Source organism: Chiloscyllium plagiosum, unplaced genomic scaffold (assembly GCF_037043375.1).
Source record: "Chiloscyllium plagiosum isolate Xiang-an unplaced genomic scaffold, Cpla_swu_hap1 HiC_scaffold_13, whole genome shotgun sequence".
NCBI lineage: Eukaryota > Metazoa > Chordata > Chondrichthyes > Orectolobiformes > Hemiscylliidae > Chiloscyllium > Chiloscyllium plagiosum.
In genome coordinates this window covers 44,040,159-44,067,488 of record NW_028270151.1, presented here as the reverse complement: position 1 = coordinate 44,067,488, position 27,330 = coordinate 44,040,159, and the positions used below count along the sequence as shown (strand labels likewise).

Below are 27,330 nucleotides of genomic sequence, written 5' to 3'. Positions count from 1 at the left end.
TCTAATAGGAAAGAGTTTGGAGGCAGCACAATAACCACATTTCCTGATGACACCAAAATATGTGGCAGTCACTCAAAACAGAAAATAGATTGAAAGTTGAGATGAATAGTTCGGGGGAGTGGATACACTTTGTGGAGCAAATCTGCTTCGATGTAGAAATGTGAGAAATTATATATCTAGATACTTAAAATAAAGGCATAGAATGCACCATGAATTGCATGAATTGTTGTTAATTACAGATGAATGCAAGGGAGAATGTTTTGGAAGTGACCACAATCCATTCCTTCAAACACCAATCTCAGTGTGAAGAAGCCATTATCGCCATTAGGGCTATATTGTCTGACCAAGACACAACAAATCTCAAGGACCATGATTACAAGGTGTGATGTAATGTGTATATATGTTTATATATTAAAAAAATTATATTAGATTTTGAACTAGTGGCTTGTGGGAACCCTTCTCTCACTTCCAACACACCCCATCTACCTAGACATCCACTACTGGCCTGTTAACCACCATCAATCTCTTAATCTCAAACTGCCACTGTGACATCGACTGCCTCAACCTGTCCACCTCCCTCACCCACTCCAACCACCTGACCTTGCAATGTGAAAGCTTCCACTCCCTCCACTGTAATCCCAACCTCACTACCAAACCCGCAGACAAGAGAGGCACAGTGGTAGTTTGGTGCACTGACCTCTACAATGCTGAAGCCAGGCACCAACTCACAGACACCCCCTCCTACTGCCCCTTCGACCACGATCTCACCTCCCATCACCAAACCATCACTTCCCAGACCATCCTCAACCTCATCACGTCTGGGGATCTCCCACGCACAGCCTCCAATTTCATTGTCCATGAACCTCACACAAATTCACAAACCTGACATCCCCGGTTGACCCATTGTCTCAGCCTTGAGTGCTCTTGTCCCACTCAACATATCACTGCATACCTTGATACAGTCCTGTCCCCCTTAGTCCAGGAAATCTCCACTTAATTTTGGGATACCACCAACACCCTTCACCTTCTCCAAGACTTTCATTTCCCCAGCCCCAATGCCTCATCTTCAACATGGACATCCAGTCACTGTACACATCCATCCACCATGACAAAGGCCTCCAAACTCTCCATTTCTTCCCCTCACGTCGTCCCAAGCAGTGCCCTTTCACTGACACCCTCATCCGCCTGGTTGAACTGGTCCTCACCCTTAACAACGTCTCCTTCCAATCCTCACACTTTCTCTAAACCAAAGAAGTAGCCATGGACACCCCATAGTCCCCAGCTATGTCTGCTTCTTTGTTGGGTACGTGGAACAGTACATTTTCCACAGTGACACTAGCACCACATCCTACTTGTTCATCTGCTACTTCGATGACTGTATTGGTGCCACCTCATGCTCCTATGAAGAAGTTGAACATTTCATTAACTTCACTAACACCTTTCACCTTGACCTCAAATTCACCTGGACAATCTCAGACACTTCCCTCTTCTTCCTGGACCTCTCCATCTCCAACGACCGACTAACCATAGATATCTACTACAAGTCCACCAACTCCCACAGCTACCTATACTACACATCCTTCCACACTACCTCCTGTAAAAATGCCATCCCTTATTCTCAATTCCTCTGCCTCTGCCACATCTGTTCCCAGGATGACCAATTCCACCTGAGAAAATCCCATATGGCCTCCTTCTTCCAAGATCACAATTTCCCTTTCTGCATGGTTGACGATGCCCTCCAGTATATCTCCTCCACTTCCCACACCTACTCCCTTGAACCCCTCCTTCCCAACACAGCAAGGACAGAACCACTGGTCCTCACCTTCCACCCTACCAACCTCTGTATACATCGCATCACCCTCTGCCATTTCCGCCACTTACAAACAGACCCCACCACCAGAGATCTATTTCCCTCCCCACTCTATCAGCACTCCGGAGAGACCATTCCCTCTGCAACTCCCTCGTCAGGTCCACGTCCCCCACCAGTCCACACCACACTCCCGGCACCTTTCCCTACCACCGCAGGATGTACAAACCCTGTGCCCACACCTCTCCTCTCACCTCCGTCCAAGGCCTTAAAAGATCCTTTCACATCCAACAGAAATTTATCTGTACCTTCACCAATGTTATCCACAGTATCTGTTGCACTTGATGTGGTCTCCTCTCATTGGAGAGACAGAATGCCAACTTGCAGATAATTTCAGAGAATATCTCTGGGACACAAGCACCAACCAACGCCACCACCCCGTGGCTGAACACTTCAACTCTCCCTCCCACTCCACCAAGGACATGCAGGTCCTGGGCCTCCTCCATTGCCAAACCCTTACCACCTGACACTTGGAGGAAGAACGCCTCATATTCCACATTGGGATCCTGCAACCCACACAGGATCAATATGGATTTCACCAGTTTCCTCATTTCCCCTCCCCGCACATTATCCCAGTCCCAAGCCTCCAACTCGGCACCCCCCTCCTGACCTGTCAATCACCTTTCCCATCTATCTGCTCCACCCTCCTCTCCAACCTATCACCTTCTCCCCCAACTTCATCCACGTATCACATTATTAGGTACCTTCCCCCCAGCCCCACCGCCACTCCCATTTATCTCTCAGCTCTCCAGCCCACAAGTCTCATTCCTGATGAAGGGCTTATGCCCAAAACATCAATTCTCCTGCTCCTCGGATGCTGCCTGACCTGCTGTGCTGTCTACTCTGATCTCCAGCATCTACAGTCCTCATTTTCTCCTTATATAAGACTTTGGTATGACCTTATTTATTTCCTATCCTTCAAATTTAGAAAGGACAATATAATACTGGAGAAGATGAAATAAGGTCAGCATGATGATTCTTGGCCTGAGAGTTCTGAGCTATAGCCAGACTTGATATCTTGATTATTACTGCTTAATAGGGTAAGAGTCAATTGTTCTGTAAAATAATGTGTGAACCTGGAAGCTTATAGAAATTTCTTAACATGTAGAGATGGAAAAGATTTTTTAAAACAAAAAAATCATGATTTGTTTACAATTCACAGTTCTCTTGCCCTTTTTAGGAGGGGAATCGGAATGGCTGACTGATGGCCATGAAATCAGCTGATAGTCTTTCCTACCCTGTATACATTAGCAATCACAAAGATGAACCATGCTCACACATTCCTCTAAATGGAATACTAGTGGACAAGCATTCAAAAATTATTTCAGACCAGAATAAAAAGAATTTTTGCAGAAGGTGTGCAAAAATAAGTTGAGAAATATAGAATATATGAATTTGATTAGCAGCACGATACGGGCTCAAATGAACCTACAGTTAGTTTTACACACTGCTTGATTGTTTTTAATGGAACAACCAAAACCTAAGTGAAGTTTAGAATGTATCGCTTATTCTTTACTTTAGTTTAGTTTCTAATTATCGTTATCCAGATTTATTCAAGTACAGAATTTAACACACTGATTATGAACAGAAAGGGAAGATGAAAAATTCCAGTCTGAATCAAAACTTTAGATTAAAATAGTTGAAGATATCAATAAGAATCATGAACTAATAAAATCAGTTTCCTTCATTAATAATTGATTAAAGAATGCATTTTTTCTTTTTTTGCTGATAATTTCTTTTTTGAGATGTTATCCTGTCACCTGATTAAGCAGGTGATCGAGTGATTATTCAATGTTTTATAATAGTTCTGGAGCAATATTTTAAACATAACTTTGTGCCAAAATAGAGTCATAGAGACAGACAGCATGAAAACAAACCCTTTGGTTCAACTTGTCCATGCTGACCAGATATCCCAACCTAATCTAGTCCTATTTGCAGCACTTGATCCATATCCCTTTAAATCCTTCCTATTCATATACCCATCCAGGTGTCTTTTAAATGTTGCAATTGTACCAGCTTCCGCCACTTTCTCTGGCAGCTCATTCCATACCAGCACTACCCTCGGCGTGAAAAAGGTGCCCCTTAGGTCTCTTTTTTATATCTTTCCCGTCTCACTCTAAAGCTATGCTCTCTAGTTCTGGAATCCCCCAACCCCAGGGAAAAGACTTTGTCTACTTGTCCTATCCATGTCCTTTATGATTTCATAAACTTCAATAAGATCACCCCTCAGCCTCCAACACTCCAGGGAAAACAGGCCCAGCCTATTCAACCTCTCCCAATAGCTCAAATCCTCCAACCCTGGCAACATCCTTGTGAATCTTTTCTGAATCCTATCAAGTTTGATAACATCCTTCTGATAGGAAGGAAACCAGAGTTGCATGCAATATTCCTGAAGTGGCCTAACCAATGTCCTGTACAGCCACAACATGATCTCCCAACTCCTGTACTCCAGAACCTGCACTCCAAGGTCTCTTTGTTCAGCAACACTCCCTATGACCTTACTATTAAGTGCATAATTCCTGCTAAGATTTGCTTTCACAAAATGCAACACCAAAATGCAATAACTCTCACAATGGATTGCATCATAATTTATTTTCATTAAAAGTAAAAATAACACAAATATTCATGGCTCTTGAAGTAGTGAAAACATTGGAAAGGCTGTTAAGCTAATATAAAATTTAGAATGGTGAGAGTTTTTAACAAAACTAATATCTAGTGTGATTATTGATCATCCAAGTTGTTGCAGTTATTCATTTTTAAATCGAAGGTTAAACCAAACCAGGAATGATGTGAAGAGTTCTTGGTTGCTTATTCAAAAAATTACAGGCATTGGAGAAGACACAAAGAAGGTTTTCCAGAATGGCACCACAATTGGGTGGTTACTTTTATCAGGAAAGATTTAAAAAATCTGTGACCTTATCTCCAGAAAAGGAAAGAGGTGACTGGATAAAAGTCTTAAATATAATGAAAGATAAAACAGATGGACAGATAGAAAATGATGTTTTCTTGCAGGTGAGACCAGAACCAATCCATCAAAATTAGATAAACATCAAGAAATGGGAAATTCAAAAGTAATATCTTTACCCAGATGGTGTTTAGAATGTGCAACTCGGAAGGAATTCTTGTGGAAAATAATATCAGTGTCTGTAAAGGGGAAGCTGAATTAGGATCAGATGAAGAAAGGAATAGAAAGATGTTGGGGGTTATATGAAAAAAAGGTGGGAGAAGACTTCTATTCAGTTACTTTCTTCCTATTTTATCTAAAATTTGTTGTAAATACTTTGTAATGCATTCTAAAGCTTTGTACCTGTATATATCTGTGGGTGTGTACCAAGGTTGTTGCTGAACCATTATGAATCCAAACACGTGTAAAACCAGGCTTAGAATAACATTAAGAATAACCGACAGCAGCAAAGGTGGAGAGATAAGCTGACCAGGGGGTTGATTTGGATCCAACTGTGGATAGGCATGATTAAAGCTCACTGAAATACAAACAAAGTCTTGAATTAGCTCCTAGCAGTTCATTTACACCAATATGTGGGACCTGCTGAAAGACACATGGACCTCTTTTAAATATTACTAAAAGAGGTCTTTAATAAAGAATTACATACCATCAACACAACAACATTAAAAACCTCTAATTGGCTGAACAGTTTTTCTATTATTATGAGATTGAGTGAAAGGACTGCAAGATATTCAACTGGTCTCAATAGTTTTAAAACAAAAGAACAAAGAGTCTTCAGAGCACATTACACTGTTGAATACACATTTTTGACTCATGACGCAAGCAAGTCAAATTTGAATTCTTGAGAATTTATCGAGTTAGAACATATTCCTCTGTCACTTCCAAAATGGAGCAAGCTATTGGCTTCATGGTAGCATTCCTATCTCTGAATTTGAAAGGTAAGATTCAAACTCTAATGCAGCCATTCCTGGTGAGTGAAACCCAAAGTATTGGTTTTGAATTCTCAGTTGGCATCTAATGGGATACTCACATCAATGTAGTTGGTGGAGATTTTCCCCTTTGTCTTTCTATGTGGGGATAAGTGTGTCAGGTAGTTGCATACCTGCTGCCCCAGTTGAGTGATGACTAACCTGATAACCCACCAATCAGCTCACTGAGAGTTGACAACACTGGAGGTCAAAACACTAAACGCTGCTGGCTAGTCAAGACTGGCAGCTTTAAGGTACTAAAATCTGCTATTCCTTTCAGGTAAGTGGCAAAGAGAGAAGAGACTTTTGGTTTCTTGTCACAAGGTGGGGCTCATGGGCAGAGAGGGGTTGGGGGAGTAGTGGCATGGGCAGTGTTTGGCTTTTTGAGATCAACCCTGGCCTACCATTTGTGCCTTTGATTGCCCCATTCTGGGCGCATTTGGTGCCCCTCACAACTCAGCAAGCAGGACACACTGGTTTCCCAGGTCGGAAACTTGCCGCCACCTCTTTAATCTGCCAGGGAGGAAGGTGATGGAGGAGGTGGTGAGATGAGACTCTAAAATGCCGTTAATTGATCACTATGGACTTTAATTGCAGGTGAGTTGAGAAACGTATCACAGACCTTATTGCGTAGCATTTAATTAGAAAGCTAGCGAGAGGGAGTGAGTTTCTTTCCAAGGCAAACTTTTTACCTTTTCATCACTTCTTTTGCTACCTCCATGCAGGGGAAATTTCCATCCATTGACTTCCTCACTCATCATGGTAAGGCTTGTAGTTGGTGATAAAATGTAAATCATTCTTAATGTGTATAAAAGGTATTTAAGCCCATTGGTGCAGCATTACACATCATTTAACTGTGATTTTACAACTTCACATTCTCTTCTAGGAGTTGGAAAATAAGAACTAACAACTGCTACATTCTCTATCACTACTCATTCATCTGTGTACTCTGCTCTGAAAGATGAGGCTCTGGTGCTTTTCTTCTCAACACAGTAAGTATTTGTTAAAATACTTTATACATCATATTTGGATCTCAATTCTGTTAGCACCATTTAATGGGAGGAATAGAGTTGTCTTAAAAATGTATTGTTTAAGATTATGCTGTAATAGATCTACATATAGTACATAATGTCATGTCACAATTTACAATGTACAGCAAATTTAGAAATTTTAAATTAGTAATTTAAAACTATAGTTGATTTAACAATGTACGCACTGTTAAAATCATATGATACAATTTGCACAATAAAAAAGGCTTATTAATATTTCAATTATGTAGGCTGCTTATCCATTTATATGCTTTCTTGAATGTGGAACCAGGTGAGTGTTGGATATCAATGGAGCTGAAAATGTGTTGCTGGAACAGCGCAGCAGGTCAGGCAGCATCCAGGGAACAGGAGAATCGACGTTTCGGGCATAAGCCCTTCTTCAGGATCCTGCTGCGCTGCTGCGCTGTTCCAGCAACACATTTTCAGCTCTGATCTCCAGCATCTGCAGACCTCACTTTCTCCTTGGATATCAATGGAGCAGATGAAGTGCTCATCAATCTTCTATGTCGGTTGTCTGAGAGATGCATCTTTCCCCCTTTCACTCCAGGGAGAGTAGTGAGTTCCCAGGAATAAAAGGAGCAAACCATGGAGATGACAGGGCCAACAATACTTTTTCATGAATTGCACCATTATTTTTCTCGTAGGACTGATCGTCACTGGGAGAATTCAGGTCCTTACGATTCCGCCATCACAACCAAACAGAATGTTTTGGGTCCAAAAACTGACTAAAACAAAGTACTTTTTCGATACTTAATAAATTCCTTCGAAATCTTTACATCAATATGCTATATTATCACCAAAATTCATGCATACCAAAGCAGACAATAATATTTTCTGACAAAACTACTTGAAAGTTCTTTTCCTTAATAATTTGAATTCAATGTTTTTTTTTCCTCTGTCTATGAGTATGCAGGAAAGTGCCAACAGTTTCTCTAATTTATACACAGATTTTCTACAGAATTTAGAAGCTGATAAGATGGAGTAGGACTTTCACTTTGTGTGCAATTAATGATTCGGGACAAGTTAATCAGAAAGGGAATCAAGGGATATGGGAAAAAGGCAGGAAAGTAAAGTTGAGAATCAGCCATGATCTCATTGAATGGCAGACCAGACTCGATAGGCTGATTGACCTACTTCTGTTCCTATGTTTTATGATCTAAAATATACATTGAAGATGCTATTAACAAAGACCATTATGGAGCATTTTTGTTCAAAGTGTGTGGCAAAATGTTTGAAAAGATTCGGTAAATGTGTGGCAAAGCGATCACCTAGACTGTGTTTCATCTCCCTAATCTAGAGAACACCACATTGTGAGCAGCAAATATAGTAGATTAGATTGAATGAAGTGCAGGTAAATTGCTGCTTCGTCTGTTGGAATACTTACTTGTGATACCAATTACTGTTGCAATAGCTAGATCCTCGAATAAAAATTGATAATTTCCAAATGTATTTGCTTGCTAAATTGAAAGAAATATATATTAATACATTGAATATGTTTAACTTCTATTTAATAGGAAATCTTAGAATAGTGACTACAAGCTCTAAAGTTGCGATTTTGATATCATGTTGGGAAAACAAATAGGCTGCACATTACATAAGTAAAAGTAATATCAAATGTATTTCTATACCTCATTAAACATGCAGATCACAGCCTTCATTTCAATTGACAAACTAATGATTCAACTTGATTAAAAGCTTATACATGCTGCTTTGTAAAGTATTTGTAATTGTAAAAATACAAAGTGTCAATCTGAGCTCCCCGAGGGCCTAATAGGAGGAATAATATCATTTGTGGCACTTTGTAGAGTGGAGGATCCTTTAGTTTAATTTTTGGGGTATTGGTGTGATTTTTCACCTGATGCTTTCTTCCATTACGTAAGAAACTGGGCGTGGATAATGTGGTATTGAACAATCTAACAGACATTTATTGCAACTAATCATTATGTGTAAACATTACTTTCCTCAGGTACATAAATGTCTGGCTAATATTGTTACAACAGAAGAGCATGCTTCTAGTAGGTTGTCATGCTCAACATTATCAGGTCACCATGCTACGATACAGTGATGGTGTCATAAGCATGTCCGTTCAAGGCATACTGACACACTGATCATGACATCTAATGCAACATGCTGAGTTAAAAGATTTTAACTGTCGTGGCCAATCTCGCACTCTGAGTATTCTTGTTTGAGAGGAAGAAGTCAGCCAATATATGAACTGTTAATCACCTGAACTAGAAAATATATATAATTTATTAAATAAGGACAGCATTGAACTTTGTTTTGATTGAATAACCTGTTCAAATGTAATCTCTGGACTAATACATAAAGACTGGGAAATTGGGTAAGATTACACAAACAGAAAACATTCAATGCAACCATAACATTTCCAAAAGCTCAAAGAAATAAAATTGAAGACAATAAACAAGTGTTTTTTGTAAATTTGAGATTTGCTTTGTGAAATGCATGCATTTTAATAAAGAGATTCCTGATTAGAAACAGTACACTTTAAAATTTTAGCATAAATTTATAAATTGATGTAATTAACACTTTTAAATAAGTGGATTCAATTTCCTTGGTTAAAGTGTACCCTTTATTTGAAAATCAATACACGTTTGAATTCACAGTTGGGTTGACAGCAGAATTTAGAACAATCAGATTAAAGATGATCAACCGGAAATTTTATCACAGTTTTGTTGTGCATGCCTGCCTTTCCAGCATTTCATTTCAGGTTCTCAGCTGTATTTTGCTGTTGTTTCAGAAAAATAAATGTCTTTTCTTAACTCTGGTCTTTCAAATTTCAATGGATTTGGCACACCTTATAACCAGTGCTCTGAATTTTAACCAAGGTCTTTTGAATCCGCAGAATGAGATGAATATAATACATATTTATATAATTTGACTGACTGAATTAAAATATGAAAATCTTTAGATTCTTTATCAAGAAAAATAGTTTTGAAAAAATTACTCATACCCAGTACAGACACAAAACCCCAATATACTGGATCATGCTGTAGAGAGCCATATACTTAAATATGCAAAATGAAGACACCACTGCAGCCCTTCCCTCCCTGTTAGGGAACAAAAAACATTATAAAGACATTTATTGCTAAGCTGTGAATAAAAAATAAAGTACGTGCCTAACAATTTTCATTCCTAAACCTATCCAGCTTGACTTTGTCCCCTTCATCAAGGATAATCAGTTTGTGTGTTTCTTCTCTGTATAACATTAGTGAATAATATAAAATGCTTATCAACTGTGTTGTAAGCTGGACGTCATGTAGCTTTCACTATATTGTGGATCAGATGGTACTTAAACAATGTTGAATTTTACATAAACTCTACATTCTTAATTGACTGAAGTTGAATAACCTTGGGTGAAAACTTAGCTGAATTAATGAGAGCTTCTCACCATTTAAATAAAAATCAAGGATGTATTATGCCTATAACATATAGTGCTTAAAGCACTATTCATATACCAAATTAAAATCCATGGAATGTATGCCGAGAAATGTCTCTTTGAATAAAGCCTAGAATTGCAGGATTCCGCATGGCATACAGTTCAATTGATTATACATCCATTGCTTTGCAAATGCCACATATTAAATCTGCCCTATACAAGTGCTGAAGAGGATTGCACTACACAAATACCCAGCTATTGTTTGATCGTAGGCAGGATCATCATGCAGGACAAAATCCAGTATACTGCGTAAAGAATATATGGATGTGCACTGTGCCAGTTCCATTTCATCCACCTTGGCAACACGGGTACACATATGTCAGCATGCATATAATAAAAAACATTCTTGGGAAGAGGAGGTTGCTGGTTGGACCAGCATTTATTACCCATCCATACTTGCCTTTGAGAAGATGGTGAGCAGCCACAGTCCATTTGGTACAGATATGTCTCCAAAGCCATTAGAGAGGGAGTTCCAGGATTTTGACCCAGTGACACGGAGGGAACAACAAAATAATTCCAAATCTGAATAGTAAGCAGCTTGCAGGTAATGGTGTTCCCATGTATCTACTACCCTTGTTCTTTTTGCTGAAAGTGGTCATAGATTTGGAAGATACTATCGAAGGAGTCTTGGTGAGTCTTGTTGCTACTGAGCATCAGTGGTAGAGGAACTTAATGTTTGTGGTTATGATGCCAGTGAAGCAGGCTGCTTTGTCCTGGACGGTTCTAAGCTTTTTGAGTCTTGTTGGAGCTGCACCTATCCAGGTAAATGGGAATATTGTATCACATTCCTGACTTGTCCCTCATAAATGGTGGAGTCAGGAGTTAAGTTACCACTCCAAGCTTCCTAGCCCTTGACCTGCTATTGTGACCATTGTATTTATATGGCTAGTCCAGTTCAGTTTCTGATCAATGGTAACTCCTAGGGTGTTAATAGTGGGACTCAGTGATGATTCTCATTTGTTGGAAATGATCATTGCCTGGGATTTGTATGGCATGGGGCTGTTCCATGCCACTTGTCAGCCAAACCTGATTGTGTCCAGATCTTGTTGAATTTGAGCATAGACTGCTTCCGTAACTGAGAAGTTGTGAATGGTGCTGAACATTGTGCAATTGTCTGTGAACATCCCAATTCTGACCTTATGAGGGAGGGAGGTCATTGGTGAAGCTGTTGGAAATGGTTGAGTCTAGGACATTACACTGAGGAACTTCTTCAGAGATATCCTGGAACTGAGATGGATGACCTCCAACTACCACAACCATCATCCTATATGTAGATAAGACTCCAACCTCTGGAAAGTTTTCCCCCGATTTCTTTCAAACTCCAGTTTTCTGAGAGATCCTTGATTCCACACATGGTTGAATGCTGTCTTGATGTCAAGGGCTGTCACTTTCCCTTTATCTCTGAAATTCAGCTCTTTTATCCACATTTGAGTCAAAGCTGTGACGAAGTCAAGAGCAGAATGGTCCTGGTGGAACCCAAACTGGGCATCAGTGAGCAGATTATGGCTTAGCAGGTGCTGCTTGAAAGCCCTATTTTTGACATTTTATATCACTCTACTGATGGTTGAGAGTAGGTTGATGTGGTGGTAATTGGCCAGGTTGGATTTGTCCTGCATTTTGTGTACAGATTGTACCTGGGCAATTTTCTACGTTGTTGGGTAGATGCCAGTGTTGTAACTACAGGGGTGCAGCAAATTCTGAAGCACAGAACATCATTGATAGAATGTTATCTGCATGCATAGACTTTACAATATCCAGTGCCTCCAACTGTTTCTGATACCATATAAAGTGATTCGAATTAGTTGAACTGACATCCATGATGCGGAAGACCACTGAAGGAGGCTGAAATGGATCAGCCGCTTGATACTGCTAGCTGAGTATTGTCGCAAATGCTTCAATCAGCCTTTTCTCTTGAACTGATGTGCTGGGCTCCTTCATTATTGAGTTTGGAAACATCTGTGGAGCCTGTTCCTCCAGTGAGTGTTTTAATTGTCCACTACCATCATATGGATGCAGATTTTCAATCTGATCCATTGTGTATGGATTCGCTTGGCTCTGTCTAATACTTGTAGCTTATGCTATTTGTATTTTGTAGCTTCACCAGGTTGACACCTCATTATTTGGTGTGCCTGGTCCTGCTTTTGGCATGCCCTCCCACACTCATCATTGAACATAAAGCCTATTGACCCCCCCCCCCCCCCCCACCACCCCTTTAGTGATCAGATTTAAATCAAAATTTGTATGTCTCAGCAAGGACTCTTCAATCTGATTTTTAAAGAATACATAGGATTGCTCACCCCATTTGCACTCAATCTCAGGTTCCTATAGCCAGTGTCCCTCAGTTTTCATTCTGTAACTACCATAAATCAATATGCCAATGCCCACTGACTTTTATAGCCATGTTTAAGGACAGCGAATGGGAATTTCATTTTTTACAAAATCTGGGCAGGATGCAGAATCAATTAATTATCTTATTGCTTGGAATCAGTACTCATTAGTTCTTGCTACTTGGTATTAACAAGGAAGACAATAAAAATATTTGAATTTGTAATAATAATGAAAACCAGTACACTTGTAAGTTAAATCTGCTGTATCTTAAGTGGGAATAGCACTTGCCCAATGACTGATTGATTGATTTATATGACTGAAATGGCATCCATACTCATGCTTCTAATGATCCAGATGGGGTGATTGTGATTTGAAATGCAGAACAACTCATTATAAAAGTACTACAAATAAAACATGCCTTTGATTCATTCAGTAATTGAGAAATGCCATTGAAACGCAAAGCCAAATTCCAACCATGTTTGCTTGACAATTCTGTACTGTTATATTAATGTTCAATTGTCCTGTTGAATATTTTGACTCAAAGCTATTGCTTGTAATATCTTAGCATTTATATTCTGACTTGTATTAATTAATTTCCATTACGTTGGTTCTCTATGAACTTGATTCTTAAATGTTAACTCTGCCCAAGTAAGATTTTTTGAGAAAAATCATACAATAAACTTACTGTTCAAATGATGATTTCTCACATTTTTATATAGATTTTGATGTTGCTGGACTTACTTGATAAGTTGTGGAACGCAGTCAATATTTGGAATTTTTGAGGTAAATGGTGAAGCGACTGAGGCTTCTTGTTCAGATAATGAGATCCCTGCATGAGCAATCTTTAAAGCCTAAAAATAAAAATATTTCACTCTTACATATCTGAATCGCTTTGTTTTTAACAGTAACAAGGTTAGCCTTTTTGAAATTATGCTTTTATAAACGAGACATTACTTCCACTGAGATCATTTCTGTACTAAGCAGCAAACATATTCCTGAGAATTTGGACTCATGATCAAAATGGGCAGAAAGTCAATAAAATTCTTTCTTTGCGTGTTGGTCCTTGTTGGCTTGATATCTGATGGAACTTCAATATTGAGCCTCATTTGAACTCATCGGGTGAACTTCAGATGGAACTGGAGTGGTCAATGCTCTGGGAATTCTGTTGTCGAGCCAGTTACAGGTAGGTTCATGAAGGCCATGGGTTCATGACCCCAGATTTGTGCTCCTATCTTTCATTTTTTACTAATAAACAGACAAAATTATGTGGAATTTCTTAATCAAGCCACATGATATTTTCATTTCTCAACTTTCCTTGATGATATGTATTTTTAATTATAAATATCTAAGCATAAAATCGTGTAAATTAAGTCAGCCCCAACACATGTCAGAGATGTATTAATAGGAAATCCACTAAAGGCTGAAGGTTCATCATTGGTAGCCGTACTGATATTTATTTTTTTCATGGTATATTGTCTTTTCTCTGCGTGTCATAGTTTTTCTCCTCTTTTGTTGACTGTGATATGAATTCCCCTGCAGTTGGGAGGGAAGGTGAAAAATGCAGATTTTGTGCCAGAAACTAATAATGGCTGTGTAATGATTCTCATTCCACTTTTCCTATGTTTGCTTGTCCACATTACTGAACGGCTTTGAATGTTTTGGGGAGGACTAAAAACTCCAGAGTGACACTCCTCTGGGAAGACAGAGATGCAAAGATCTACCTTGAGCTCCTGAATTAAAAAGGCAAATATTTGTTAAAAGAAGATAATTGATTAAACGTATGAAGAAATGAAGAATAATCCTTGCATATCCAATGCAATCAAAATAATATTTCAGGTGGATACATTTGGGATCAATACTCTACCAAGAAACATCAGCTGAGAAAAAGATTTTGTGTAATAAATTGTCAGCTTGGTCAAAAAAGGGAACATGCTGGATCCAAGTAACTGCTGAGGTTGCAGCGAGAGAAGAAAATGTTGCGAACTAATCACTGCTTAGTTATTTTTCTCAAGGACAAATTTTATTCAGGACTCGCAGTTGCAAAATGAGACAATGGAAAAGATAGAGGTTACAGCTGAAAACAGAAAAAACAAGTCTTATTATTCTGTCATTAATGAAATCAAGGTGAAATAACAAGACAAACACCAAGACTTGAGACTTTACAAGAGCAAAATAAGTTGTAGATGATCATTTAATCCCCTCAAATCTTCAAGAGCTAGGACCTAATAATTCCTAGAATTGCATTATATCCCCAGACACAAACCTATGGCATAGATATCTGCAAAACCATTGTATCCTAATGTCAAGAAAATTAGAAGCCAGTTATAAAGTCTCAGTAGATTCTTAATCTGCTGACTTTGTTAATTAAGAAAACCCTACAACTGAATACCATGGCTGTGATTAGGAACTCAAAGATTTAAAAATAAGTCTGCCACACTGTGATGGTGTGAGTTTACAAACTAATATGCTACTTATTTACAATTCACAAGTATTGCTGAATACAATTTTGTTACTACAAAGCAAGTTTTCTATCACATTTTCTCACAGAAGAATGGAAATTTACCATCAAAAACAAATCTCTGTAGTTTCTCTGAAGATTAGTAAGTAAACATAATTAATTTTGCATCAAGAAGTTGTTCAGATGGAAAAGCATATTTCACCTCTGACTACCAGGTCAAGTGCTACAGTTGCTCTAAGCACCTCAAACTGTAGAAAGAACTCTTGTCAATATTTGCAACTCTTGAGTGCTCTTCAGTGACCTTCATCTGGAAAGTGCACAGCATGACTGGGAGCCGAACGTAGGCTCTAAATTGATATAATGCCCTCACAATGAAAATACCTAAGTTTGCCATCTATTGACTCTATGGAAAGGTCGCAGATCTATTTTAAATAGCTGCACATTAGGTCAGGATTGTAATTTTTGTCTCACATCACAAGACTGATTTAAATTAAATGTTAATTAAGCTGGTGACATTTCTAGCTCCTTTCATTGAGGCTTGAAATAAGCAAAAAAAAAGGCAGGCAGTAAAGTCGGCCTGAGCTGCACACCTACCTATCATTTCATAAGATTCAGATATAGCTCACCGTCTCACCAGATGGACATTTAGGGTGTTCAGAAGATGAACCTCAATTTCTGTGTATTTTCATTCGATTACATCTTTGACTTCTTTAAATTCCTCACTCTAGATTGCTATTTTGAATCAGAAGTCCTCAATGTTCTAGTTTTATCTTACTGAAAGAGATTAACAGGATTTGAGAGTGAACTACTACAGCTTCAATTAAATTATAGGCCTGGGAGCTGGGAGATGAAAATATGTGAAAATAGGGAAACCTCTTTCTTTGTCTGGTTTGTTATAAATGATCAGGTCTTACATTACATGTGAGTTCTGTGAATGATTTCACTTCCTTTCTTAGCAGATTATCTTCATCCATAGGCAAAAATGGAAATGTTCATTATAAACACTTACATTTACCCAAGGTAATTGTTTCCACATTTTGAATGGCATTACTAGCGTGAGAGGATTATCTACTCAGTTTTATTCATATCAATGCAAATCATTTTCATCTGAAAAATTGTAAGGCTATGATTAAAAAAAACCTGAAGTTTCACAGTTGTACTAATGCAAATATTAAGGTTAAATGTTAATTATAATGAGGTAAAAACAATGACTGCAGATGCTGGAAACCAGATTCTGGATCAGTGGTGCTGGAAGAGCACAGCAATTCAGGCAGCATCCGAGGACAGGCAAAATCGACGTTTCGGGCAAAAGCCCTGTTAATTATAATGTACAGGCTCAGGGTTAGTGTTAGCACAGCTGTTGTGAATCTTTTCTTCTTCTTGTTTGCTCTCTCATTATTTATTTGAAAACACATTTTATAGAGATTCTATTTTATGTGATCTAAACCAAAAGAAATAAAAAAAAATTGTCTTTTATTCACAGGGTTTAACTGGATTCTACTGATTAAAATTTTAGCCATACTTACCCCACAGTCATTTGCACCATCTCCACACATTCCCACAAAATAACTGGAAAATAAACAGAATTATTTCCAATAAATATCCAATTATAATTCTATGACTCTCACAAGAGTGGTCCTTTCCTCACTATTGTTCCTCAAGAGTACATATTACCATTTCTAAACTTCTATTAAATTACACAGGAAGCCTCTTACAAAGTTCAATGCATGCCTTTGAAAGTGCTGCGAGTTAATTTCTTGCATTGTTCAGAAATTGGCATTTTTCCTGTAATGCATCAATTTAAATGTCGGTGGCCAATATAAACTGCTACCCAACAATCTTAAAAACGGAAAAATAATGCTATTGCTTCTACACTGAATTATCAATTAGAACTCAGATCACTATCAAAGTAACTGGGTGTCAAATGTGAGATCTTGGTGTTGTAATTTACACAAAGCTTAGCAACAAGGGCACTTCCATACTTCAGGGAAGTGTAACGGAGGAAATATTAGGGAATGAAAGAAATAACTTGATTCTGTGAAGATGGACGGTAGGTTTGCTTTATGTGGATGAGTGAACATGTGATGTGTGATCTTTTAGATCTGAATTCATCTTGTGATATAGTTTGTATTATTTTTCTTAAATTTATTTTTGGAAAAACAGTTATATTAAAGAAAACTGAAGAACATGGAACAAAATAATGCAAATTTTCTGACTTGTCATGGAAAACCTATTTGCATAAAAGCTTTGAAATAAAATTATTTATTTTTGCTCTGATTTATGGTCAGACTGCTGCCAGAAGCTAGGTCAATCAATTTAATTGAAAGGTAATAAGAAAATAAAGTCAAAAACATCTATTACAAAGTACTTACTAATTTACCCATAGATTAGAATCTTTTGTTTTCTTGCATTACAACTCAAAATTTGGGGTTGGTCAGGGCTTACACTGATTTAATTGAAAGCCAAATATTTAAAATAATGGTAAATTAACATTTATGATTGATGGTGTTCACTGAAGGTAATTCTCATTTAACTTAGTATGCATGTGGTTTATTTAAAACTATACATTCAAAAAACTTACTCCATTTTTTGAAACTCCTCTATGAGGCTTCCCTTCTGGGATGGTGACATTCTGGCAAAAACTGTAGCACTTATAAGCAACTGAAATGAAAATACACCAAAGAATGTTTGCTATGAGGAGTGCTTATTTGATAATATTATACATGTACAGGAATATAATTTAAGAAAAGTCGATACAATATTACTTTACATGCGTTCATAGGGCTGATAACTTACCTTAGGTAACAAATGGTTGAAGTGCTGCACTAAAATGTTATAAGATTTTCCAGTCATAACAAAATGGAAGTCTTTCTTCTTTACAAACCCATTGATAGGAATGTTAGTTTCCTTGAACATATAAATACCGGATTTTGTTTATTGCTATATTAAACAAAGTTATAGATGCAAAAATAATATTTCTGTTATATATTTGAATGTGTGTTACAAACTAAAGCTTTCAGATAGTATCAAATGTAATGAAATTAACGCTCATGGGGTTATGAGTAACATTTGAACAAATGATTCAGATGGAAGCAATGGTCTGAAAGCTTTAATTTTACAATCTTGAATTGATTTATGTTATACAGCATAGAATTGCTAAATATAAACATAGTACTGAAAAATTATTGTAAGTTTACAATATTTAAACATTATTTCATAAATATCACAATGTACTTGCCAACATACAGACATAATAACTTGAATAACTGAGTTGCAAGGTGACAATTTAAGCATCTGTTTCTGCTGGGAAATTGCTTACTTTTCCCCAAAATATCTGTGAAGCTCCTCAGATGATTATCATTTGTAACACATTAAAAACTAATAAGATCTTCATTAAATACAACATTATTGTGAAAACTGGTACCTAATACTAAATGCTTACATCAGTGTTCTTGCCATTTTCCATTATCTTCCAGGTGATGACCGCTGGACCAGATTCCTTGACTTTTGAGGCTTCAATTAAAATGATTTTGTGAGTTAAGGGAATCATTCCAGCATTTCTCGCTATGGTCACAGCTGTCTGCAAGTTATCACCTATAGAAAGTCACTGCAATTTAAAAACAATTCATGACAGTCTAACTGCTAATTGTGAAAAATAATTGGCAAACATCCTACTACCACGCAAACATGCATTTTAAGAACTTCTTCAATATATTCACTTGCAGTGGATGTTTTCCAACAAGTCCTTCTGAAAGTAATAAAACAAAAAAAAGGTGGAGAAATGCAGCAAATGTGGCATCATACAGCATGGAAACAGACCCTTCAATCTAACTCGTCCACGATATAACTCTGACCAGATATCCCAAACTAACTTAGTCCCACTTGGCAGCACCCGGTCCATATCTCTCTTAACCGTTCCAGATGTCTTTTAAATGCTGCAATTGTACCAGCCTCCACCACTTCCTCTGACAGCTCATTCCATACACGTATCACCCTCTGCATGAACAAGTTGCCCCTTAGGTCTTTTTTATATCTTTCCCCTCTCACCCTAAACCTATGCCCTCTAGTTCTGGACTCCCCAACCCCAGGGAAAAGACTTTCTTTATTTATCCTCTCCATGCCCCTCATGATTTTATAAACCTCTATAAAGTCACCCCTCAGCTTCCAATGCTCCAGAGAAAACTGCCCCAGCCAATTCAACCTCTCCTTATAGCTCAAATCCTCAAACCCTTGTAAATCTTTTCTGAACCCTTTCAAGTTTCACATCCTTCCGATAGGAAGGAGACTAGAATTGCACGCAATATTCCAACAGTGGCCTAACCAATGTCTAGTACAGCCGAAACATGATCTCCCAACACCTGTACTCAATACTCTGACCAATAAAGGAAAGCATACCAAACGCCTTCTTCACTATCCTATCTACCTGCAACTCTACTTTCAAGGAGCTATGAACCAGCACTCCAAGGTCTCTTTGTTCAGCAATACTCCCTAGGAACTTACCATTAAGTTTATAAGTCCTGCTATGATTTGCTTTTCCAAAATGCAGCACCTCGCATTTATCTGAATTAAAATTCCACCTGCCACTCCTCAGCCCATTGGCCCATCTGATTAAGATCCCGTTGTAATCCTGTGGTAATCTTCTTCGCTGTCCACTGCACTTCCAATTTTGGTGTCATTTGCAAACTTACTCACTATACCTCTTATGCTCACTTCCAAACCATTTATGTAAATGACAAAAAGTAGTGGACTCAGCACCGATCCTTGCAGCACTTCACTGGTCACAGGCCTCCAGTCTGAAAAACAACCCTCCACCATCATCCTCTGTCTTCTACATTTGAGCAGGTTCTGTATCCAAATGGCTAGTTCTCCCTGTATTTCATGAGATCTAACCAAACTAACCAGTCTCCCAAGGGGAACCTTGTTGAATGCCTTACTGAAGTCATACTCATCACATCTACCACTCTGCCCTCATCAACATCTTTGTTACTTCTTCAAAAACTCAATCAAGTCATGAGACATGATTTCTCACGCACAAAGCCATGTTGACTATCCCTAATCAGTCCTTGCCTTTCCAAATACATGTACATCCTGTTCCTCAGGAATCCCTCTCACAATGTGCCCATCACTGACGTCAAGCTCACTGGTCTATAGTTCCCTGGCTTGTCCTTAACACCTTTCTTAAATAGTGGCACCCACGTTAGCCAACCTCCAGTCTTCCGGCACCTCACCTGTGACTATCGATGATACAAATATCTCAGCAAGGGGCACAGCAATCACTTCTCTAGCTTCCCACAGAGTTCTAGGGTACACTTGATCAGATCCTGGGGATTTATCCACTTTTACGGGTTTCAAGACATCCAGCACTTCCTCCTCTGTAGTCACCATCTACTTCCTTACATTCTATATCTTCCATATTCTACTCCACAGAAAACACTGATGCAAAATGCTTGTTTAGTATCTCCCCCATCTCCTGCGGCTCCACATAAAAGCCATCTTGCTGATCTTTGAGGGATCCTATCCTCTCCCTAGTTACCTCTTTGTCCTTAATGTATTTGTAAAAACCCTTTGGATCCTCATTAACCCTATTTGCCAAAGCTATCTCATGTCCCCTTCTTTCCCTCCTGATTTCCCTCTTAAGTATACTCCTACTGTCTTTATACTCTTCTAAGGATTCACTCGATCTATCCTGTCTATACCTGGCATATGCTTCCTTCTTTTTCTTAACCAAACCCTCGATTTCTCTATTCATCCAGCAATCCTTACACCTACTGCCCTTACAGGAATATATTTTCTATGGTGTCTCGTTACCTTATTTCTTAAGGCTTCCCATTTCCAGCTGTCCCTTTACCTGCAAACATCTGTCCCCAATCAGCTTTTGATTACCTGCAAACATCTGTCCCCAATCAGCAAAGACCATCAAAATTGGCCTTTCTCCAATTTAGAACTTCAACTTTTAGATCTTGGTTATTCTTTTCCATCACTATTTTAAAACTAATAGAATTATAGTCCCTGGCCCCTGTCACAATGCTAGTCCCTATTTTTCTAAAAGCTGTTCCTTGGCTCAAGGATTAGATTAGATTAGATTAGATTCCCTATAGCATGGAAACAGGCCCTTCGGCCCAACAAGTCCACACCGATCCTCTGAAGAGTAACCCGCACAGACCCATTTTCCCTCTGATTAATTCACCTAACACTACGGGCAATTTAGCATAGCCAATTCACCTGACCTGCACATCTTTGGATTGTGGGAGGAAACCGGAGCACCCGGAGGAAACCCACGCAGACATAGGGAGAATGTGCAAACTCCACACAGACAGTTGCCCGAGGCTGGAATTGAACCTGGGACCCTGGTGCTGTTAGGTGCAGTGCTAACCACTGTGCCACCGTGATACTCTGTCCTTGATTTTTTTCAGAGGGGCAATAAACTGGGCCGGGCTCCAATCAGTCTGGTTTGGTACAGAGATGAAAAGGATTTTGAGAGGCCTTTTGTTTATATGTAAACAGATGAGACCTCAGGCCAAAGTGATCTTGTTTTAGAAATGACCTGTATAAAGGAAGGAGAGTTGTCATCTCTCTAGCTGAGCTGAGCTGAACAGTTTAGTTCAGTCTGATCTGGTGAGAAGTTGAACAGTGAGCTGTGTTGGAAACTCTCTCCCTCTGCTTTCTGTCCTTCAACTTCAACCTGTAAGCATGTGTTCCATTTATACTTGCTTTTAAAGGGAGTTTGCTTATTGGGACTGTTGTGTATGTTCAGAACAGCATACTTAAGTCTAGTTGGATAGACAGAGTTCTTTATTCTGCGGGGGTTCCTTATTCTGCTCTTTGTATTTCATTGTGTAATTTTGTGAATAATCTTTTGGTCAGTTTTAAAACCTAGTAGTCAACCTAGCTAACTTAATCCAGGTTAATCTTTACTGTTCACTTACCAAAACAAATTGCAAAGTTATGGTCTGAGCTGCCTGCTTAAGGATGTTTGTGTGGTCTGGCTTAGTCCATAGCACCCCAAAGTGCTCCCCACTGACACCTCAGTCACCTGCCCTGCCTTATTTCCCAACAGTAGGTCAAGTTTTGCACCTTCTCTAGTAGGTACATTCACATACTGATTCAGAAAATGTTTTTGTACACACTTAACAAATTCCTCTCCATCTAAATCCTTAACACTACGCCAGTCCCAGCCTACGTTTGGAAAGTTAAAATCCCCTACCATAACCACCCTATTATTCTTGCAGATAATTGAGGTCTCCTTACAAAATTGTTTCTCAATTTCCTGCTGACTATTAGGGGGTCTATAATACAAACCCAATAAGTTGATCATCCCTTTCTGATTTCTCAGGCATCTGTGGCGAGAAATCAGAGTTAATATTTCTCCCAGAAAAAGGATCACGGGACTCGTTACATTATCTCTGTTTTTGCTCCACAGATGCTGAAAGACCTGATGTGTTTCTCCAGCAATTTCATTTCAGATCTTTAGCATCTGCCGTTCTTTTACTTCATATCTTGCTGCAGTTGTACAGGGCATTAATGAGGCCACAACTTGAGTATTATGTGCAGCTTTGGTCTCCCAGTCTGAGGAAGGACATGCCTGCTATTGAGGGAATCCATCGAAGGTTCACCGGATTGATTCCCAGAATAGCAGGGCTAACATATGAAGAAAGATTGGATTGATTTGGCTTGTACTCACTGGAATGTAGAAGAATGAGGGGGGATCTCATAGAAACATAAAATCCTGATGGGCCTGGACAGGCAAGATTCAGGAAGAAAATTCCCATTGTTGGACAAGTCCAGAACTAGGGGTCGCATGTACAAGAATAAGGGGTAAGCCATTTAAGACTGAGATGAGGAAGAATTTCTTCACCAAGAGAGTTGTGAACTTGTGAAATTCTCTACAACAGGAAGCTGATGAGGCCAGTTCATTTGATATATGCAAGATGGAGCTTAACGCGGCCCTTGCAGCTAAAGGGATTAAGGGGATGGAGAGAAAGAGGGAACAGGATACAGAAACTGCATGATCAGCCACAATCATATTGAATGGTGGTGCAAGCTTGAAGAGTTGAACGGCTTATTCCTGCTCCTGTTCTCTATGTTTCCATGCCAATTGCATCAACTAAAAATAGAAAAAAAACAACTTTCTCTAATAAGTAAAAATATAATACATTGTAATTGGCAAGTTTTCAGTTCAGCGTAAATTGTACTTCATGTGAGCCAATGAATGGCAATGGCCAACGGGACCATAAAGCCTAATTATGGTTTTAGCAGACATCCACCCCAATCACGAGACAATAAGTACCAATGGGAGCTTCAGCCAATTTTTTTCTTTATTGCAAAGTTCCACTGTTGTAGGTTGACTCAGTCCATTTGGATTGAATTTGAGTCTTTCTTTTAGTTGAACGTCTCAATTAAGTCATTGGGCATTCTATAAGTATATGTAAAGTAAATGGAGTAAGGCACAATAAATTTCTCAAGCACCTGTGATCATAACTGTTCGAATCCTGGCTTTGGACAATTCAGAAAGTACAGGGATTGTCTGTGGTTTCAGTTTGTTCTCTAGAATCATTAATCCAAGAAATACGAGATCAGATTCCACATCTTCCCTATGGGAAATTAAGATAAAAATAAAATAGTTATGTCAATTTGTATGCATCTGATGCACATTCTAATCGGTACCTTTTCAAATATGTGCTTTGAGTCAATGTTTTCCTTATACTTCAGCCAAGAGTGGATTGAGCTATTATATATCCAAAAAATGCAGTTCCCACATTCATGCAATATAATAACTCCTGGTTGAATTTGACATTCTGTTGCAGTGCGTGGGAGTCCAACTCAGAGGTACATGGTTTTCTGACTCCTACACCTGCTTTGAATAGACCTGGAATAGTCCACTATAAGCCAGTTAACAGGCACTGAGTATGCTTTTGAACAATAGAGCTTCCCAATGGAGAGCTGCTCCTCCAATGGGTGATAGAGTGTAGGATGTGCAGTCACTATCCTAGCAGTCCATAAACTGGAAAGAGTTATTTAACTGGGCTTCTAGTTCAAGACTGTCAGGTGCCCCAGGTTTGGAGCACGAATGAGAAAGCAATAATTTTACTGCTGCTATTAAAAGTATTGATTCTTTCACAGTGAAGACAGCCAGTTTTTTAATAGATTCCTGTATTCTGTTATGAAAACGTGTCATTCAAAATATTAATGTAGAATATTGTCTATTAGACACATACAAAGTTAAATAAACCTGTTGGACTATAACCTGGTGTTGCGTGTGATTTTTAACTTTGCACACCCCAGTCCAACTCCGGCATCTCCAAATCATCGACACATCAACAAATTATCATCTTGAAACCTTTTAGAGTGCATATTGCAAAGCAAAAGATATTAGGCATGAGCTGGGTCCATGTCCTTGAGCACACAGTGTCCTTTCTGAAGCACTACAGTCATAGTTGCCACTGTACCCCAAGATGCAGCAGTGAAGTGTAGAGGTGTTCTGTAAGTGGATTGAAGATATGTCATGAGGGCTCTTACAGGTTGGCATATGACACATGCCAATGTCTGTGGATCTTAGACATGTGTGCTGAATGCCTATAGAATGTTCTCTAAGGTATTGCTCACAATTGCCCAACATGGACATCCTTTGGAACAAGTGATGAACTGAAGTTACCAGGTACCTGCTCTGAATTCCATGTCAAGTATTCACTGTTTTGTTCACTGCAGATGGTCACATAGAAAGTTGCATATTAATAAGGTGAGATTTGTTCTTATGAAGGTCATTAACAAGTAACAAGTAACAATCTCCCTCTACAGGCAACTCATTGCCTAGAATCTCACCTCAATGCCTGGAACTTGGTTAAAAATTGCAGCAAGTTGTTCCTGATGCTGAGTTTGATCTTGTTGGCTTTTAGCCCCATTGCTTACCAGGGCCCATGTCATTCAGGTCCTATAAGATGCTACCCTGAGACTTCCTCAGTCTGATGCTGGATACCCTAGACATACATAACATGAGGTCATCTCCTGTCTCATTTACACTTCTCTGGGTGTCAGGGTAGGTATGTCCTGGGGGGATCCCTATGGTTTCTAAACACCATCAAAAGAACAAATCCCAACATAAATTTCATGGTCCTAACAAAATTTGAACTCCCAGGATACAGGCAGAAAAGTCAAGAACTTATATTTTACCAACCTACAAGCCTCAGCACTTTGCTGGTGTAATTTTTTAAAGAATAATTTTATTCCTTATATAAGATTGACATTACTGATACATGAATTCAAGAAACAAAAGATTTCTAAATAAAATGCTAGTTTAATGGCAGCTATGCAACTTCTCTTTATTGCCTTAAAAACCCACTAGGTGCATTAATGTCCTTTAGGGATGGAAAACTGTGTTGTCCTTACCTGGTCTGGCCTACATGTGACTCCACATCTACCAATAATGTGGTTTAGTCTTAACTACCATATGGACAATTAGAGATGAGTACAAAATGTTGGACTAGCCACTGATATCCACATTTCATGAACAGAAATAAATAAATTTCCAATAACACATGATATTCACATCTACATAATTAAACACTTTGTCTTTCGTATGTCTTGGAACACCACATCTTTTATAAAGAAATTAAAAGATTTTTCTGATGAGTCATTTAGAATCTTTTTTAATGTATACACAAGTGTGAGACTTTTACTTGTTATGCACTGGTTGTCTGGTCTTCCAAACGTGTGAGCAAATTGCAACAGATGTATTAACATTTATACTGAGGAAGGGTCACTCGACCCAAAACTTTAACTCTGATTTCCCTCCTCAGATGCTGACAGACCTGCTGAGCTTTTCCAGCAATTTGTGTTTTATTTCTGATTTTCTGCATCTGCAGTTCTTTCGGTTGTATCAACATTTATTAAGTTGTTTTTGAGAGGTTGCATTTGTGTTCTCTTTCAAACATAAATTACCAAGATTAATGAATTGAAGGAGGAAAATCCTAGCATTTAATAATGGGAGTGCGCTGACTTACCTTGTTAAATTGGCGACATTGATATCTCTGCCATTCCAAAGAGACTTAAATGCAAATCCAATAACTCGAAAACCTTGCTTTGTGTAACGCTGCAGTTCAGTTGAAAAGGTTCGTGGAACTGCAAAATATATAAATTATGCTGTAAGCATTATTGCAATCTACTCTTCTTTCTGCCAACAAAAACAATAACTGACAAAAATTCTGATGCACCCCTACCTCACCCAGTCTCATTGAAACTGATAGCATCCACACAGCTGCCTGATTTTAGAGTGCAGCCCAATGCGACCCATACTGTTGGCTAGTTTCATGCTCAACAGGATTCAAGATTAAGACTTGTTCCAGTTAGATATTGACTCTTAAAGGCAGCCTGGTCCTCTTAAAGGAGAGTGGCATTGATTGAAGTGAAGTTACTGCTGACTGCCAACACTACAATTGCATGCAATGTTCGAAATGGCTGTTCCTTACAAAACTGTGTTATTTTAGTATTCCATATTTTGCATGGCTGGTAGCACAAGACCTAATTTAACCATGTCACAGTATTAACTAACACTGAAAATGCTGGAGAAACTCAGCAGGTGTGGCAACATCTGTGGAGGGAGAAACAGATGGAATTAGAATTATATTTTATTGTCACGTGTGTTCAAGTATAGGAATACATGAGTACAGTGGAAAGTGTACAAAGTTGGCATTCTCCAGCACCACCTTAGTTACAAAACCTGAATTGTAAAAATACAGGAAAAATAAAAGAAGCAGAACCCAAAGGAGAAAAAAAAAATCCAATTCTTCTTAAAGTCCCATGTCAGAAAAGAGATATAGAACACTTAGCCTGTCGTTCCACTCCCTCCTCAGTCAAAGAAAAACGCTTAGAGACACAGTGTATTTTTACCTCCTTCATCTTTATTCTGGGCCCTGGAGGGAGAGAGAACAATCGCCAATGTGCACAGAGACATGGGTTCACGGTCTTCTCTGGAACAGCAGTTTCTCAATGAACCACGTAGTCATTTTACAAGGAGGAACATTAAATAAGGTAATATTGATTGGGTGACTGTCACAATCAGCGAGTTTCATTAGTAAGGATTAAGCAATCTGCTGTTACACAATGAATAACTGGCTTCACATAATGAATACTTTCACCTTGTTAAACTGACCTCATATACTAAATGCTTGTAATATTATTAAATGGCTCTACATAATGACTGCTTTTCCACCTTGTTAACACATTACCCTTGCCTCCATTACCC

At 38.6% G+C, this 27,330-nt stretch overlaps 1 protein-coding gene across 1 annotated transcript in view; it reads right to left on the bottom strand.

Annotated features, from left to right (window-relative positions):
- The window catches only part of LOC122556378 (putative cation-transporting ATPase 13A4), a 103,079-nt gene that overhangs the window by 9,573 nt on the left and 66,176 nt on the right, over positions 1-27,330 (bottom strand). The window contains exons 17-26 of the mRNA XM_087993959.1: positions 26,090-26,207; positions 23,559-23,683; positions 18,535-18,686; positions 17,889-17,999; positions 17,674-17,753; positions 16,619-16,661; positions 13,376-13,485; positions 9,821-9,917; positions 8,234-8,306; positions 5,175-5,349 (exon numbers count right to left, since the gene is read on the bottom strand). Coding sequence (XP_087850085.1) covers positions 5,175-5,349; positions 8,234-8,306; positions 9,821-9,917; positions 13,376-13,485; positions 16,619-16,661; positions 17,674-17,753; positions 17,889-17,999; positions 18,535-18,686; positions 23,559-23,683; positions 26,090-26,207 — 1,084 coding nt within the window. The remainder of the gene's footprint in view (positions 1-5,174; positions 5,350-8,233; positions 8,307-9,820; positions 9,918-13,375; positions 13,486-16,618; positions 16,662-17,673; positions 17,754-17,888; positions 18,000-18,534; positions 18,687-23,558; positions 23,684-26,089; positions 26,208-27,330) is intronic.